This window comes from Cygnus olor, chromosome 6 (assembly GCF_009769625.2).
Source record: "Cygnus olor isolate bCygOlo1 chromosome 6, bCygOlo1.pri.v2, whole genome shotgun sequence".
In the NCBI taxonomy this organism is placed as follows: domain Eukaryota; kingdom Metazoa; phylum Chordata; class Aves; order Anseriformes; family Anatidae; genus Cygnus; species Cygnus olor.
In genome coordinates, this window is record NC_049174.1 from 18,249,405 (window position 1) to 18,266,435 (window position 17,031).

A 17,031-nucleotide genomic window follows, 5' to 3' on the forward strand; every position below is an offset into this window, starting at 1 on the left:
TCCTTCTGATGTCTGCATCATAAGCAAATTTGTTCTAAAGGAAATTCTGACAGAAGGACTGAGCCTGTATTTTATACTCCTGAGTCCATCGTTATCTGGGCATAAGCAGACGAGAGCCCCACTCAAAGCACGAGGCAGGTACCATTGTGACTTCTTTGCACAGCGTTTCTATCTTCAGTTTTGGCAGTACTTGCTTGCCCTTCACAGGATAGTAGTAGTAGTTTGTGTACAGGTTTGGAAACCGTGCAGCCACTGTGCAGGCTGTTAGGGATTGCTCTCTCAAGCAGTACCATTTTAGATTCCTGCCACTGCTGTTTGCCATCTGAAGGGTTATTTTAGATAAAGAAAAAGAAAGCCTAAAAGCTGGAAGAAAAATATTTGAGTTGGTTTAGTCTCCTTTATTGTAAGATTTGCCAGAGTTTACAGAAATGTTTCAGATTTACCACTTGATAACATGGAAGGCACTCAAGCGCCTTCAGTTCAGTGGAGGCTAAATTATTTGTGGATATGTTTTATACGTGTGTAAAACCAAGTTGTGTTAAACTGAGGAGTGCTGTGTGACTGTCAAACTCTGAAGCTGAAGCAATACCTTTTTTCTATTTTTTTAAACCAAAATGTATTTAAATAATTATAATTTGGAAATACTATAAAATATCTAATGAAATAACCAATTTTCCTTTTGTCTGTTGTATTTACAGGCTGCTGGAAAATACAGACAACAAGGCAGAAATTACATAGTGGAGGATGGAGATATTATCTTCTTTAAATTTAATACACCTCAGCAACCCAAGAAGAAATGAGTATCAGATGTTGTTCATTGCTCAGAAATAAACTGTGCTGCTTCAAAAAGCGTATGAATTTTTATTTAGGATGGAATATCTGGAAACAAAAGGCATACAGTTTCTACCTAGGGAACCTACCCTCCCCCAGTGAAATTATTCTTGTTTGTTTTGAATTAAAATATGGCACCTCCAGTGAACATGCAAGTTCACTAAATGTGAACAGCTTTGCATTTCAAACGATTAAGACCCTACTCCAAATTGTAGAAGCTTTTCAGGAACCATATTACTCTCATGATACTTCATTAATCTCCATCATGTATGCCAAGCCTGACACGTTTGACAGTGAGGACAATGTGGCTTGCTCCTTTTTGAATCTACAGATAATGCATGTTTTACAGTACTCCAGATGTCTACACTCAATAAAACATTTGACAAAACCAGCCTTGGTGTGTTTGGGGATGTCTGTATTGACTGACTGTGGTGTGCTGAATGCGATACGGCACCTGGTGTATGCTGATTACAGAATTTTAAGACGTGTATGATACAGTAACTGGCAGTGTGGGGCAGCTGCAATTGTATCTTGAAAGTGAGTCTTTCATGGGAATCAGAAGATTAGGATGCCAATGATTTGTCTCAAAAAAGTTAATGAATTTGTAGATGGACATTCACTGAAAGATGATAGTAAGGATAATAAAAACGATGCAGCATAAATGATTTTTACTGGAGAGAGCAAATGTATGTAGAAAAATCATGTTTTTCTTGGAGACTGAAGCTTTTTTTGCTCAAGTCATTTTTAAAGAGTATTTCATTCTCGCCTTGAAATTATTAAATTGTGGAGGCTGGAGCAGCGGTGCCTGATGTTGTGTGTTGTCCTCTCAGGTCAGGATTTCAGGCCAGTGGAGGGTGACACAGATAGTGTTGTGAGGGAAGAGGTCACGCTGTGCTGGCAGGTAAGTCATTCTGCTGAAATAAGGCTGCAGATATGAATACTTTTTTTTTTTCTTTTCCCTTTTAACCATGAGTGAGAGCTAGTCTTCTCAGGTAACACAGAAGAGTAAGTTGTTGCCAAAAATAGAACCAAGTTTGTACTTTGAATGCAAGCTGTAGGATTGCCCTTGCTTGCAATATGTTTAATGTATTTAAAATAGCCTGATTATTTTTGGAAGTGCCTGTGCCCGTGGTTTCAGCTACAGATTCAGTGGGTCACGGCTGGGGGAGATGCTGATGTTACCCATGGCTTACTGGTGTGTCAGACCTCTCGCGTCACTGTGATAAATTTGCTTGTTATAAACTTTGAAAAGACAACGTCTCGCTGGCTGGCCTCCCCTCCGTGTGTGAGATTTGGGGAGCGCTGGTTGTGTCCTGCACAGAGGCTTCCCTCGAGACGCCACCTTTGAGCTTCAGTGCTCGTCCCTGAAAGAGCAAAGCATGGGTCAGTCAAAGCCAGGAGGCTTATTGTGGAAAAGTTGGCATCGTGCCTTTAATTGAACTGAGGAGAAAGAGGGAGGGCAGATGACTTCAATACATAGTTGTTGATTTTGTTTTAAAGAGCTTCTCCTTTTCCATGGTGGCAGGAAGGGGGAGAGTATTTTAAGGCAGGGAAATTAGGACTTCATGTGTTTTGCAGCCCTTGAAATTCTCTTTTGTATCATTTCCCTGGTGCAGCTGGTGTTTGTTCTTGGCATTATTTTGATGTTGCTTAATTGAGAAAAAATTAGGAGCACCACCAAATATTGTGTTTAAAAGTCAAATCCAAAAGAAAGTAGAATCTGCCCGTTTCTCTTGGAAGTCAGCAAGGTGCTAGTCACAGAGAAGGGCTCGTGCTGGGTTACAGACACAGTGAAAGGTGAGAGAGAAGTGGAGTGTATGTGCTGGGAAAAGAGAATTCACCTCTTTGCTGCGCTGGTACCAGCTAAACGTGTTGTCTCGTCCATCTGAAATCCATTCTGGCTTCCAAAGTATTCCCACGCCCCCTAATTATTATATGTATAAATGAAGTTGTTAGAAAGGACTGCACAACTAATGGATTCCTTTGTATTGTTGCTTCTCTTCATTACATTTAGCAAGCCATATTTGTTTGAATGTTTATACTTCACAATATGTCCCTGTTCTAAAAATAGAAATAGTTAAAAATTGAAGTAAGTTGTACTAGATAGGTAGTTTTTTGAAGCTATTACAAAATTCTGAAAATAGAAACTGAACTTAAAAACTTTGCGACATCTTCTTTAAAAATATATATACTGAAATATGGCATATATTTCAGCTTTCTTTTTCTATTTCAGTGTTCTTTTTAACTACTGAAGCTAATAAATTATTCCAGAATAAAAGAAGTTTTATTAAAGGAAAGAAAGAAAAATCTGATAAGCTCTGTTACTCCCATCTCTGGTGACTTGTGGCAACTGCTGCATTAAATATGTGTAGTCTGTGTTTCTCTTCAGCAGTTGTATACGTTTAAGATATACCACTCCTAAAAACCTGTAGATAGATGTTACAAGTTTCAAGTGCTCTGTTTTAAATAGAACTGTGATTTTAATTTAAGCCAAACACATAGCATTAATGCATTTCAACCTGTGCAGTTGATTCCAGGTGCAATGTATCCATCCTACTCAAGTTTTCTATTTAAATAAATCTATATCTGCATGCTCCTACCAAAGTCTTGATGGCCTATACAAACTGAGGCGGATGATGGTAAGCAGGAGGAGACATTTTATTCCCCCAAATGAAGAAAGGTGAGGGAGGATTTTGGGCACTGTTCTTCCAAAATATGGGAAGTAGGGGATTTTGCAGAGGAGGAGTACTAACCCCTCCCATTCACTTCCGTGGATTCACTTTGAAAGCATGTTCAAATAACATTGCTGTAGACAACTCAGGGCTTTTTGTGGTCTTCACTGACAGCATCAATAACAATATTTAGGTGCTGCACTTGGATACTCCACTACGTGACATTTCAGGCTGTTAAGAAGCACGGAGGTTTAACTTTTAAAGACTACCTGTACTCGAGGATACCTCTCATGTAGGATAATATTTTCTGTCCTTATCAGCATTTCCCAAAACAACACAAGGGGAGAAGGCTTGGGCTTTCTGTGGGATTCAAAATATTGAATATTATCATAATGTTGTTTCCATTGTATGCTACCTAAAGTAAAATAGCAGGTGTGCTCACGCATGAACTCCTAACTGCCTGGAAGTTAGGTGTGTTTTTCCTGCTAACTGAAAATTGAAGGAAATATTTTAGCAGGATAAGAGCCACTGGGATATAGCTGGCCACCTCTTGGCTGCCTAGCTGAGCATCAGTGTGGTCAGAATATTCCACAGAGGAATGAAAGAAATGTCTTCATAAACGTAGGTGTTGATGTCTTAAGTGTCTTCATAAACATGTTCAGGCGGTGGGTGACAGGCTAAAACAAAGAAAAGGGTATTTATTTTCCATGGTTTCAGCTGTGCACTTCTTGCCACAAAATGTTGATGGTGGAAGTTGGCAAGGGTTCAAAAACGCTTGGACAAAACGTTTGGGGTGGGGAGGGGAGAAGCAGTTGATGGGATTAGAAAAAAAAAAAGTTAAAGGTATCACCTCTGCACTTGGAGTCCTTAAGTCACAAGTTGCTGGAAGCTGGTGAAAAGCTGGTAAGTATATGTTGTCTCTGTTTTTGTTCTCAGCTGTGGGACATCGGCTGGCTAACATCACAAACTGGGGTGCAGGATGGGATGGGACTGTGGTCTGACCTGCTGCTGCCATTCGTGCGTCCTCTCCAAAGCAACTTTTCTTCAAAGGCTGCCCACAAACACCAGTGAAGAGTATGGCCTCTTTAATGTCCTTCCTGGTACTGCATTTTGATTAAAGCCTTTCTTAAAAATAAAAAAATGGGGGGATTACTGACTTAATGTCATGTTTATTTGGTCTTTCAATGACTTTGACCAGCTCTGTAGTGGTTGTAGCATGATCATAACTATTTTAAATTATTTACCTTTTCTGGAACATTGCTCTTACCTGCTGCAGGTTCCTATCTGCCTTCTTCCCTTCGTCACCCAGGTTCTCTCTGATCTCTGCCCAGGGTCTGGCTGGTCGAGGAGTTTTCATGTCAGACAGCCTGCTTTGAAAACACTGTGTTATTTTCTTTCCTTCCGCTGGCTGAACAAGCCCCCGGTGAAGCGGCTGCACCGTAGCTGGGTAGCTCCTGGTGCTGGAGCGATGCTGCTGGTGGCTGCTGCCTCGGAAAGCTGTCAGGAGTGTGCTCCTGCACGGCGAGCTGGCCAACAACCCTCATCACGACAAAGGTGTCAGCAATGCACTTTCTCGTGCAGCCTCCCGTGCTTTTGTGGGCGCCAGCCTTCCTCAAACCATCCTGGCAGAGCCTGGCTGCTCCTCACCGTGTCAGCTGGCAGTGACACTGCGTGGCCCTTTTCACCAGGTGGATTGAACGCTGAGCATCGCTCCTGCCAGTTGCAAGGTATGGCGGTAAAACTGCGTTTTGAAAGAGCAAAGAATGTGGAAAAGTTGTCAGTTTAAAAAAAAAAAAATTGCTAAGTTTTAACGTTTTTCTCCACTCATGAACTCAGCTCACGAAGGGTGTGTGTGGGGAGTCATTAAAAGTTGGTAATTGTTTAAAACTAATAATCACTTGTTTTAATTTTTACTCTCCCAATACTAATTCCACATGTTTGATTATGCTAATCCTACCATTTTGCTTCAATTAAACCAGGAAAACCACTGAAGGCTTTGAAAAAAAAAAATAAAATCAAAGTAGTGGTATTCATCACAGTATCCCGGCAGAGTGGAAGAGCTGCGTGCTGGTCGGGCTTTGAAAGTTTTAAAGTCAATTCTGTGTTTCAAGGCTGTCTTTGAAGCAGTTATTTCTTGGCTTCTATCTACAGGTAGTGCCAGTTCCTGATCTATGAGAACAGACACATATGGCAGCGTGTTGCATATTGTGAAATAAGTTACATGTGTGTACTTGCCGACATAAACAGATGATTTGATATGTGCCTGCTCATCAGAGCTCATTATAGCTCCGTGCATTTGCAGATTGCCTGTAGCATTTTATTTCCTACATGCAAAATGTATGTGTTCAGCACAGCTTTACAAACCATACAGAAAACAAAATCTGCTGCTGCTCCAAGAGCACGTGCGATGCAGAAGTTCCCAGAAGACACCCGACCGGGAAAGTCAGCGGGCCTGCAGGTGGGGTTGGCTGAGCAGAGGCGCGGGTGTTCTCCTGCCCTCTGCGGCTCCAGTGCTGCTGCAGGAGGGGAAGGTCCTTGGCTTTGGGCCCCTGCGGGGCAGGAAATCTGCACAGCAGAAGGGATTCAGAAGGCTGAGATTATATGTGGGTATGTCCAAGCGTGGATAAATAGCATGCCAAGGGCTGTTTCCATGGGGATGGTGTTGGAAGAAGTGCTGCTCTGCATTGACCAGGCTTTTGTCCTTGGTGACCCAGGCTCCAGCTCAGGTGGGGGCAGGTGTGATGTGCCCTGCCTCAGCTCTGTCAGACCTTCCTCCTCCTCCTCCTCCTCCTCACTGGCAGCAGCAGCATCAGTTCCAATGTGATGTCTAATCTCAGCCTGGACATTGAAGTGCAGACTTAAATCACCGCCCTACTTGTATCTCTCGTACCCAGGTAACTTGCTGTATTTTGGTGAGCCCAGTAGTCGTGGCAGCATGCAGGGAAGGTGAGAGGTTCCTGAGGGGGACTTGGGAGACCTATTTGTGAGCACCTTCACTGCCTTCTGGCCACAGAGGAGCTGCATACCTGAGGTACAGCCCAAGGTAAGCATGGCGTGCCCCCAAGTTTGGTTCCTGCTCCTAAGAACAAAGAAAAAAAGTAAGGCTGCACAAAGGCATCCACAAATTTTGATTCATGGTAAACACGCAATAACTTCAAAGCCAATAATGTCTCCATTCAGTAGTTAGGAAAGCTGTTGCCCATGTAAAAAGATCCTAGGAGGGAGCCTGAGCACCACGAAGAAGGGCTCAGGCAGGAATGCAGCAGCTCAGTGTGCGAATGGCAGAGCAGGGATTTGCCCGTGCTCAGGGCTGGTTGTGGTAGGAACCCCCCAACACCCCGTGCCGTGTGAGGGCAGGACCAGCTCCCAGCAGGGGCTCTGGTGTTGCCAAAGGGCTGTGTTGCCATGTTTGGCAGCAAAAAACACAACATTTGCTCTCCTTCAAAAATTGTCTGCAAACCCTCGTAGCTGCTGAAGAGTTAAACTTCTCTGAAATCTGAATTGTGTGTGAAGTACCTGAGTTTGGTTATAAATCCTGCTTAAGTTTCAAAGCACAGCATTATTGGAGGTAGCAGTAGTAGCATCAAACAGCCGTGATAAGATCAACAAATTACTATGTATAATTGTTTGTGCTGGGGTGTGTGCAAGGAGATAAATAGCTCATAAATTAAACACCAGTGCCTGAGGGTGAGTCATTCATGGATTCAGAGCTGTCCTAGCACTCTCAAGCAAAAAGTAATTTTCTCTTAGTTCAGTAATTATGCAATTGCAGATCTAAGATCAGCAATCAATGCTAGGTGCGCTTGCAGAGTTGGAAGCATACTTCAGCTGGTGGAGTTCCCCATCCATTGAGTAACAGCAAAGTCTGCTGCTTGTCGCTGTAGTGGGGAACATTCTCACTGAGGTACAATTCTTCACTAAGATAATGCAGACTTGCATAAAACAAGAATGAAGACTTGCATAAAAAAGGGATTAGATGTAGCCAAGGGTCAGTTTTTGCTGTCACAAATTGGCAGTGCTCTCAGCTTCAGTAGAGCAGTATTAGTTTATGCTAGCAGAAAATCTGGCCCAGGCTATTAAGAAAATCAGCAACTCCCCTGATAACTGCCGTAGGTCAGCCAGGCCTTCACCTCTTTCCGAGCAGCGCCTGGCCCCTCTCTGGCTGCGCTGAGCTCCTGCACTCTCACACGGGGTGGCTGAGCCCCCTTCTGACTTATTCATGAGGCCTTTGGTCTAATCAGGGCTTTTGCAAGGACAAAAAATAGTAAATGTAATCTGTTATTATAGCAACATCATCTTGATCTGCTTTTGTTTACTAATGTTTTGCCAGTCACTGAATGTTTTTTTGCTGAATTCAGATAGAGATCGCAGTGAGAAATCGTATGTTTTTTTGGAAATGCAGCATAAATCCCACTGCTGTTCAACAGCAGTCACTACTGGCACAAGCTCCCATACTGCAAGAGATGACTTGATGTAACCTGCAGCCTTGTAGCTGCAGGCTCTCCCAGGAGCTGCGTTGCGGCACCGAGACAGCTGCAAGCAGTTCTGCCCCTGGGCACGGCTGCTGCAGCCAGAGATTTGATGTGGTGGGGATGGCTTTCAGAAATGCAAGGATCTGGCAGTTTAGGCCATCTTTCATCACAAGCTGCTGTGAAGTGTTTAAATTACAGAGCAGTTTAGACAAGAAACGTGCCCAAGCTGCAGCATGGCCAGGGAAGCTGGACAGTTCCCCAGGCTGGTGAGCGGCCGTGGCTCGGTCCTGCTGCTGGTTGGAAGCGCTGGCACTTCCAGACATGTGCACAGCCCCACCACACCCTGTGAACCCCCTTTCTTTTTTTTTTTCCCCACACAAATATGTCAAGTTTTAGGACTTTCCTGTACAGACTGCTTGCATCCACTGACTCCAGGCTCCACCCTGATAAACTGAATGGTTGCAATATTCCAGTGATGCCAACAAGTATACCCTTAAGTAAGCAAGGATGAAGAGTAATTGAAAATAAACTTTGAATTATAGAATAATAGAATGGCTTGAGTTGGAAGGGACCTTACAGGCCATCTAGTTTCACCTCCCATGCCCTGGACAGGGATGTTACCCACTAAATCAGGTTGCCCAGGGCCCCATCCAACCTAACCTTGAACACTGCCGGGGATGGGGCATCCACAGGTCAGGTATGATTTGCCCTTGGTGGAGCTGTGCTGGCTGGCTGGCATCAGCTTCTTGTCTTGAATGTGCCCTAACATTGCAATTTGCAATTTTCACTGTCATAGAATTGTAGAATGGTTTGGGTTAGAAGGGATTTTTAAAGACACATCTAGTCTTTCTTCACTCTCCATGTTCGGGTGAAAAGTTGATATGAAGATGTTCTACTTCCTGACAGCAACCTTGTGTCCCGTTTGCTCATCAGATGGCTGCTCTTGAAGTCTGACCATTGACACTTTTGTATTTTTCGTAACTAACACTGGGATCCTGCCTTTAATGTTTGCAGAACCTTTCACAAAGCAAAGACTGTCTGCTCTTCTCCAGGGTGAGTTCTCTTATTCATCAGCTAATGCTGCATCAGTTCTGCTCTAAAGATACGTAGGAGAGATGGGAACACAACTGGTGGAAAATTACTGCAACAAGGACGTCTTCTGCGTTAAACGATGCCTTCTTCCTTGCGATGTCTCCATCCCTTCACCTGTAGCCTGGCTTTTGATGGCTTGCCCGAGATTTCTGCAGTTCCTGCCATCCCTGCCCCCGGTCCTGGTGCTCAGGAGCTCGTTCCCAGGTGAGGACACTTCTCCTACCTTTTTGCGCAGTGTTTCAGGCGGGCTGTCTGAGTTTCCCGCGGAGCCTCAGCAGCCTGCTGGCTTGGGATGCGTGTGTGGGAAGTGCTCAAGGTCAGCCCTGGCAGATGCCATTCTGGGAACAGAAGAGAAATGTTTAATTTATATTTACTATTTAGGGGAAAAAAGCTGTGAGTGTGCTCTTTTATTCCAAAATAAAAATGCAGTAATGACTGGAGCGTTTAGCGCATTGGGGATGTCATTGTTTTCAATTACGTGCCATTCTGACGGGAGAGCACAGATTCTTAGGCTGAATGGAGATTTGTGCTGCAGCTATTTGTGCCTTTTAAAACATTTTCTTTACTACTTTAAGAGAAAACTGTAAAATGGCAATAATGACATATTATTACAAGTAAATTACACTGTAAAATAGCATTAATATTGCAGTTGAAACCTAGAATTTGAAATAAGATGGAAATATTCATTTGCACGCAGCTTTTGTTCTTACCAAAAGCAATGTGGATTAGGAATGGGATTTAGGCAGTGCTCGCAGGCAAGCCGATGCTCGGTCACCTGGCCGCGGTGCGGCACCAAGCACCTCCAGTGGGGCAGGGGCACAGAAAAGGCAGCAAAAACCCTGGGCACACCGTGCTTGGGGCTGCGCTGCCCACTGCTGTTGGGCTGGCGGAGGTGGGTCTGCGTGGCGGCACAGGACAACCACTGCTCCTCACCCTGCTAATGAAGAGAGGCTAATAGGAATTAGAAATCAATAAAACCAAAGTGGATGCAGGACGGTTATCAGGGAACTTGCACTTAGGAAGAGCACCGAATAATTAATACTCTATTTCATAAAAATTGTCCCTGGAAGTGGATAGGTCTGTTCTTTAAAGGTCATTTTTTTTCCTCCCTCCTCCACCCATACATGGAAAACTGTCAAACCCTTGAAGGGTCACTTCTGTACAGAGAGCTTTTGCATTCGGAAGGTCTGCAGGAGATGTCCTTCAGAGGCATGTGTAGGACAGTCGGGTATCTCAAGCTGCTGTATTAGCACTATAGAACAAGGAATAAGAGAAACCATTTTGTTGTGATTTCAGTATTTCCCCATTAAGTAGGTTGCTCTGATAGTAGATCTGCGTCGCCAAAACCCTTTGTTTCCCTCTCTTGCATATTCTGCCACCAGTATTTGTTCACGTGCGTTAGCTGCCTTTCAAATACGTGGTGCTATTCTGCATTTAACCAGGACTGCCAGCAAGTCACAGTGAAATCCCCGTGGCAGTGGGCCTGCAAGCCTCCCTGCTCCCCACGCTTTGCCCTCAAAGAGAACAGGCAGCCCTTCCTCGCACCGCTGGGTCATCCGGCCACGGCTGCTGCCGTTGGATGGCCATGGGATAAAGGGAGAAATCCCACGGATCCCGTCACCCTTTTGTCATGACTTCTGTTAATCAGCACAAAAAGAATAATAAGTGCAGAATTGATCATTCAGGAAACTTCTGCCCAACATTACATTTCTAGCACTTCTCATCTCTTATACATTGAGTAATACCTAGGTGCCACAAATTCTCTGTAAGTGGAATACGGCAGAAAGTCACCGATATTTCTGTAATCCTTATTTGCTGTAGTGGAACATCTCCATTTTCTGTCTTTGCAGTAATTTTGGCGAATTAAAGATACTTATGTTCTAAATCCTGTCCATCCTGGTTAGTTAAACTGGGACCAAGGAAGCTGTTCTGTGTGAGAATCAGAATTTATGTATCCTGATTATCTAAATATTTTTTTAAAATTGGTATTTACCAGTGCTCAAATGATGAGTGGGTATGTGGGAAACAGTGAAATACTAAAGCGTTTACAACATATTCCTGCATATTTAAAGACTTAGGAATTTTTTTCATTGGCTGAGTTTGTGAGCCTGCAATACCAACTGTGCATTTGTGCTTTCAGTTCTTCATAAATCCATGGGAACTTTTCAGAAAAGTTTTAACTACATCATGTCAGTGAACAAAGGGAAGGTTTATTTTGTATATACCCTCTTTACCTGAGGTCCATGGTTAGGTTCTGCATTAGAGCTTCTTGCTCTCATGTGCTCAGTTTGTGCTTTTGATCATACCACTCTTTGCACAAAGCCGAGAGAATTCCTGCTTCATAAAGAGGAAAATACAGACGCGTTTTGAAGTCTATAGAAATTTATGTTTGCTCTTATTTTTGAGGCAGGGGAACTTCAGGTTTAACATCTCTACAGTTCTTCCTAGTTCTCTGTGCAATCAAAGTTTCCAAGGAGGACTTAATGGGGAAGAGAAATCATTTGGTTGTGGTGGTGATGGCATACTTGATACATTTTTCTTTAAAGGCTGTACATTGATAAAAATAGTAAGTAACCTAGTCTACTCACAACAGCTTCATCTTTAAGTTCATGCAAGTTTAGGGAGCTGTAAGTGACTAAAAGGATGAGTGGCTTAAGATTCACTGAGTGATACTGCAAATACAAGGACTGAAATACCAAAGGAGTAAAGGATATATAGACCTTTGCCCATTACATCAAGAAAATGAAAAAGTTAGGAAGGGGGAGGGGAGATTCCTGTGTTATATTTTCCAAGACCTACTCCAAAAGGGGTAACCAGCCCATTAGTATAGGTGCCAGGAAGCTCGCTTTTGTGACATCTCACCAAACACACCTACTTTCACTGGACCACAGAAAGATCAATCCTGCCTGAAAACCACCCATTACCTAAGACACCTAATTTATATTAGAAGCTCTGTAAAAGGCACTGTCTGGCCCCCAACCTTCACTTCCAATGATAAAGAGGATGTTTTACACCGTATGTGACACTTAATCAAAACCGATATTCTTTAACAAACCCTTAACCTCTAGCACACAGGAGTCATATGAGGCCAAGGGACAAGACACAGATCCAGCTCAGGGTGGCATATCCTTTGATTAAGATGATACAGATTTCCCATTTTTATCAGGGTTACGGATTCTGGATATATCCCTTTTTGATTTGTCAGCATTAAATTTCAGTAGAGGTTCAAGCCAAAGAGAGACCAAGACTAGTTCTGTCTTCAACTGCGTATTAGGAGATAATTTCTCAGAATCCTCTGCAGTAATGATCCTCAGATCTTCTGATCTTTCTGTAAGCAAGTTTTTTTCTGGGAACCTGGATTTAAACTATGGCACAAACCTTGCTTGCATCTGGGTCTTTTCTTAAGGAGGAGTATCTAAATACACTTATTCTGCGAGCCCTGAAATGGACCTTTTTTCCTTTCCTCAGGTCTTTTTCAAAGAGACAAACCTTCAAGTGAGTTCTTTCACCCTCCCTTGGATTTCTGGGGCAGGAGGTTTTACTTACAGAGTATACAGTACTTTAGACAAGCATTGCAAACTTCAGGGGGTTAGACAATTTTCACTACCTGCAGTATATTGGATTCTCAGTATAGTCTACTTTACTCCCGGGTGATTTTTTTCCCCTTACTTTTTTAGGTAGCCCCTTGTTCTAGGACTTGTATGTGTCTGCTTCAGGCAGGGGAAAGTCTCTCAAATTCCCTGATCCAGGGAAAAGTTTTTTTTTTTTTTTTTTTTTCCCCCCTTCTCATTCAAAGGTTTAAACTGAGACTTTTATATTTGGTTAGGAACACGGATCTATAGATATAAGTGCTACTCAGTATTATTTGAAAATAACTTGCTGCTTGACCGTTGGTGTGTGAAAAAGACCTAAAGAAGCCTTGGTTTTGGTTCTCAGTTGTATGTTTTTAAACAGTGAATTGGCACATCTGTTCCGCATGGCTCTGGTTGATGACAGAACTGGGTGATGCGGGCTCACTTCTTCCGAGTGAGTGATATCCTAATTCAATGCCTGGAAATGGTTTTTATTTAGGCTGTTTTCATTTTTATGATCGTTACGAATACATTTATAAGAAAAGCTCTTTTTGTGAGGAACTGACTTTCTCCTGCAGAAGCAAGGAAGCCCCTCTCGCCTCACAGAGAAAACCAGATCATCTAGAAATTTCTCCAGGAAAAAAAAAAAGGACAAGATTTCAGATGTCTTTAAGATATCATAAAAGAGAGTCGAGCAGGAAGCATTGATTTTCAAAACTTTCAGGCCTTTTTGTAAAACAGGGGCAATGTATATAGGTTACTTTTAAGAGAGAACTTCAGTCTGAGAGAGAAACCTGTAATCATGTCAAATTATCTTTAAAGGCAACTTCTGTTTAGTAAATGCAAAGCTGACAAGCAAAAATCCGGAGGACTGGTTCTAGTTTATGGCATATCACATACATCAAAGGTCACCCTTTTATTCTCCTGTCCCCTGGTTTTTAAAAACTTCATTAACAAACAGAAGCATGTTCAAGGAGAAAGACTAGGATCTCAGCTGCTCTTTCCCAGTTCCTTACCCATCTTGACTTCTTAATCAGAAAATTAATTGGGCCTTGAAATCTTATTTTTTGCTAAATCTCTTCAGATTTAATCAGGGTGTTCTGCTGGAAGCAATCTTTCACTTAAGATTTCATAGAAATTTGGCTACAGAGAAGCCATGTCATTTCCTGCATCAAATACATCAAAGTTTTGTTGTTTAAAACAACAACAACAGCAAAAATCACTTAAGTATGTTCTGTGCATCAGTTCTGGTCTCTGCTCTAAGGAAAGACAGTGCTTTATTTCTTCTTTCTGCTGGGGGGTGAATTGGATGTACAGCAATGCAAATTAATAAATTACCAGAGGATGGGGGCAGAGTCCTCCTCCCGTGCCGTGTGCTTGCTGGCAGCTGTGCAATGCGGAAGCTTTTTCAGGGATCCTGGCTACAACTGGCACCTTCTAAGCTCCACATGGTGGGAAGGAGAGCCTCCCTACATCACAATCCCACAGCAAGACAGCTCTGCTGTCACCAGTAACTGGAGTGCTACCACTAAGAGCAGCACTTTCCAGGTGCGAGCGCTTTATGGGAGAAAGGAACAGGTACCTGGCAGGGAGCTTTTACTTGAAACAGAGAAAAGCAGAATTGGGCAACTCCATCGCAAAGCTGAGTGTGTCCGAAACAAGACACCAGCATGTGGGATTTTTCTTGTGGTTGTTCAGCTTCTGCTAGGAGAGCTTTCTGTCCCGCTTGCTTTGGGTTATTAATCTCACCCACAATGCTGATCCATAATTACCTAAATGTCATTTTTAAGTGTTTGAAACATAGAGTTTTTGTGATCTACTGTATGAGCAAAGTTCCTGTGTGAATACCTTGCAGGGGATGGGTGGTCCCGAACACAGCCTCCTTGCCCCAGTGGCTGCCGGGGCCGGGATTCAGGACTCACACCGCTTTGCAATTCCAGATTGCACAGCAGCGAGACGCAAAGTCTGCCTTACCTGTAGCTGGTGCATTTGGTAGGCTGTTCATTATGTCCCAGTGAAGACTTTTATTCTCTGACTACATGGGAGTGTAGTTAATGTTTTCAGATCTAAAGCTTGCTTTTGCAGAAATTTGGCTCCAGAGTTCACAGGAGAAACATGCCTCTAGGGGGCTGGAGGGCTGGATTAAAGTATTTAACAGCTCACTCAGGTTGATTTTACATATGGGGTCAGTTAAAAACGGTGCGGTCCCATGGCGAGGTGCCAGGTTTGTGTCTCATTTTAAATTGGTGCCTTTTAAAGAGGTTTATGAATGTTGGGAGGGAGGGGTGGTTGTTTGCTTTGTTTTCTTATTTTTTTGGACTTCATTTTAAACCCGAGATCTGGCCCCAACTGTAAGCATGTTGCCATGTAAGGAGGGATGATGCCTTGCTTGGCATTGTCACACAGACCAAAAAAAAAAAAAAATCTCAGGCTCCCTCGGGTGACAAACAGGAGTGGGCAGGACTAGGGACACTCAGCCAGGCTGCAGGGCCGGGGTCTGGTCTTCCCACACACATCCTTCCCTGCCGGCACAGGCATCCCCACCCTGTGGAGATTACCATGCGGCTACCATCCCACACATCTATTCCCCAGCTATGGGCCATGGAGGTTGGCAGCTCTGGGATGGGGGCACTGCTGTGCTGGAGGCACCAGCATTGTCCCAGCCTTCACCTTTTCTGTGCCTGGAAACAAGTGTTGGTACCAAGAAGCTGGAAATCAGCCCCTGCTCATTGAATATGGAGCTGCTGTAAGAATAGTTCTTTGCATTGCCATCCCTTTTCTCTGCACTTGCCCTCAGTAAGGCCTGGGAGAAGTGGCTTTTTTGTATGGTTGGAAGCTCCCCTCATTGCCAACATTGCAAACTGCTATGTAGCTTCTTGCACGGGGTCTCTGCTTTGTAAGGCACAAATCAGGAAAGTAAAACACCACCTGTCTGTTCCAGCAATCACAATAGCATCCATAGAGCTTGGACTTGTGTTTGTGTTCACAAACATGAATAGAAAACAACTTTCATATTTGCCCAGAGAGCAAGCTGGAGCTCATTATAGCAGCTGCATGCTTTATGGGAGTTTTAAAGTGGTGAGTATGGAATACCTGTTAAAACTTTAACAATGTATAATTTGATCCAAGTTGGCTGTTTTCTGAAAACCATATTGCATTATCAGCTAGTTTCTGCCCTGTGATTAGGCTGTAATACAGAATGTTGAGAGTTTTGAGAAAATTCAGAGGTGAAAATACAAACCAGGTTGTCACTGACTAAAAAAAAAAAAAAAGTAACCTATCTTAAATGCTGGTGGCAGGCCAACGTCAGTACTTAGAAATGAAATCCTAAACCTGATGTTTGGACTACCAGCAGCTTGTCATGGCTGCCGTGGGTGCCCGGCCCACCACAGGCTTTGCAGGTGCCTCTTTGGGCCGACACGACACCAGTGCTGGCACAAGCCACGCTGCCTGGCACTCCTGACCTCATACAACTAAAGGGGAAAAACCTTCCTGCTGATGGAAATCCGCACGAATGCCCTCACACCGTGTTAGGGACGTGGTTTCTCAGCGCTGAGGGGCAGCGGCTGCCCAGGCCGCGAGCTTGCCCCTCAGTGCGATGCCGCTGAGCATGGCTGCCTCAGGCCAGGCCCCGCACACCTGCACGCCCCGAGGAGCTGGCTGCGAAGATCTCCGAATCCCCACCACATGCTTCCTTCCCCTTCCACAGCTAATTGGCACTTTTTACCCATTTTTGCATGTGGAGTGTGTTAGTACAGGATAGGGTTATTATCAAATTAATTAGGAGCTCCCTCCAATTATTCCTGCTGCGCCTGACGGGCTCTCCCCGCTCCCCCCGATGGGCTGATTGGCTACTGTCAGCTCTTCGGTGCTAAACGAGTGAGCGGTGCCACCGGCTCATTAGCGGTGGCTGCCTTGCCCTGTCACCTCCCCTTGGTGCTGCCACTGCACCGCCCTGGAGCCTGACAGGAGCCCTGGCACGGCCCGAAAAGTACGTGTGGCTCAGGGAGCTGCCTGATTTTCCGAGGGTGTGCTCTGGGTGATGATTTTGGACTTTGTTCCCTTGCAGTGACACTGGCCCAGGCAAATGGCAGCTCCTGTGAGAGGAAGGGGATGGCGGCAGCAGGTGAGTGACCCATCTCCTTCCACACGTGCATGGGTCTTCAGGGTTGTCCTGCACCCCGGCAGAGCTGCTGTACCTGGGGGCATGAGGCAGGAGGGGACAGCAGGGGACGAGTGGCTCGGAGGGGTTTATCTAGCATCAGCATCACCCGCAGTGAGAAAGAAGCTCATGCCTTGTGTCAGGGACAGCTTGCTGAGGCTCTCAGAGGGGTACAGGGATTTACCCGCTGGATCTTGCACCACACAAACATGCAAAAATAACCAGGCCTA

At 44.3% G+C, this 17,031-nt stretch overlaps 1 protein-coding gene across 2 annotated transcripts in view; it reads left to right on the forward strand.

The window, feature by feature from the left end:
- Positions 1 to 1,222, forward strand: part of OLA1 (Obg like ATPase 1) — a 109,282-nt gene extending 108,060 nt beyond the window's left edge. For both annotated transcript variants that reach the window (XM_040562041.1, XM_040562040.1), the window contains exon 11: positions 699 to 1,222. In XM_040562041.1, the coding sequence (XP_040417975.1) occupies positions 699 to 800 (102 nt within the window). In that variant the 3' untranslated portion in view covers positions 801 to 1,222. The remainder of the gene's footprint in view (positions 1 to 698) is intronic.
- Positions 1,223 to 17,031: the final 15,809 nt, after the last annotated feature.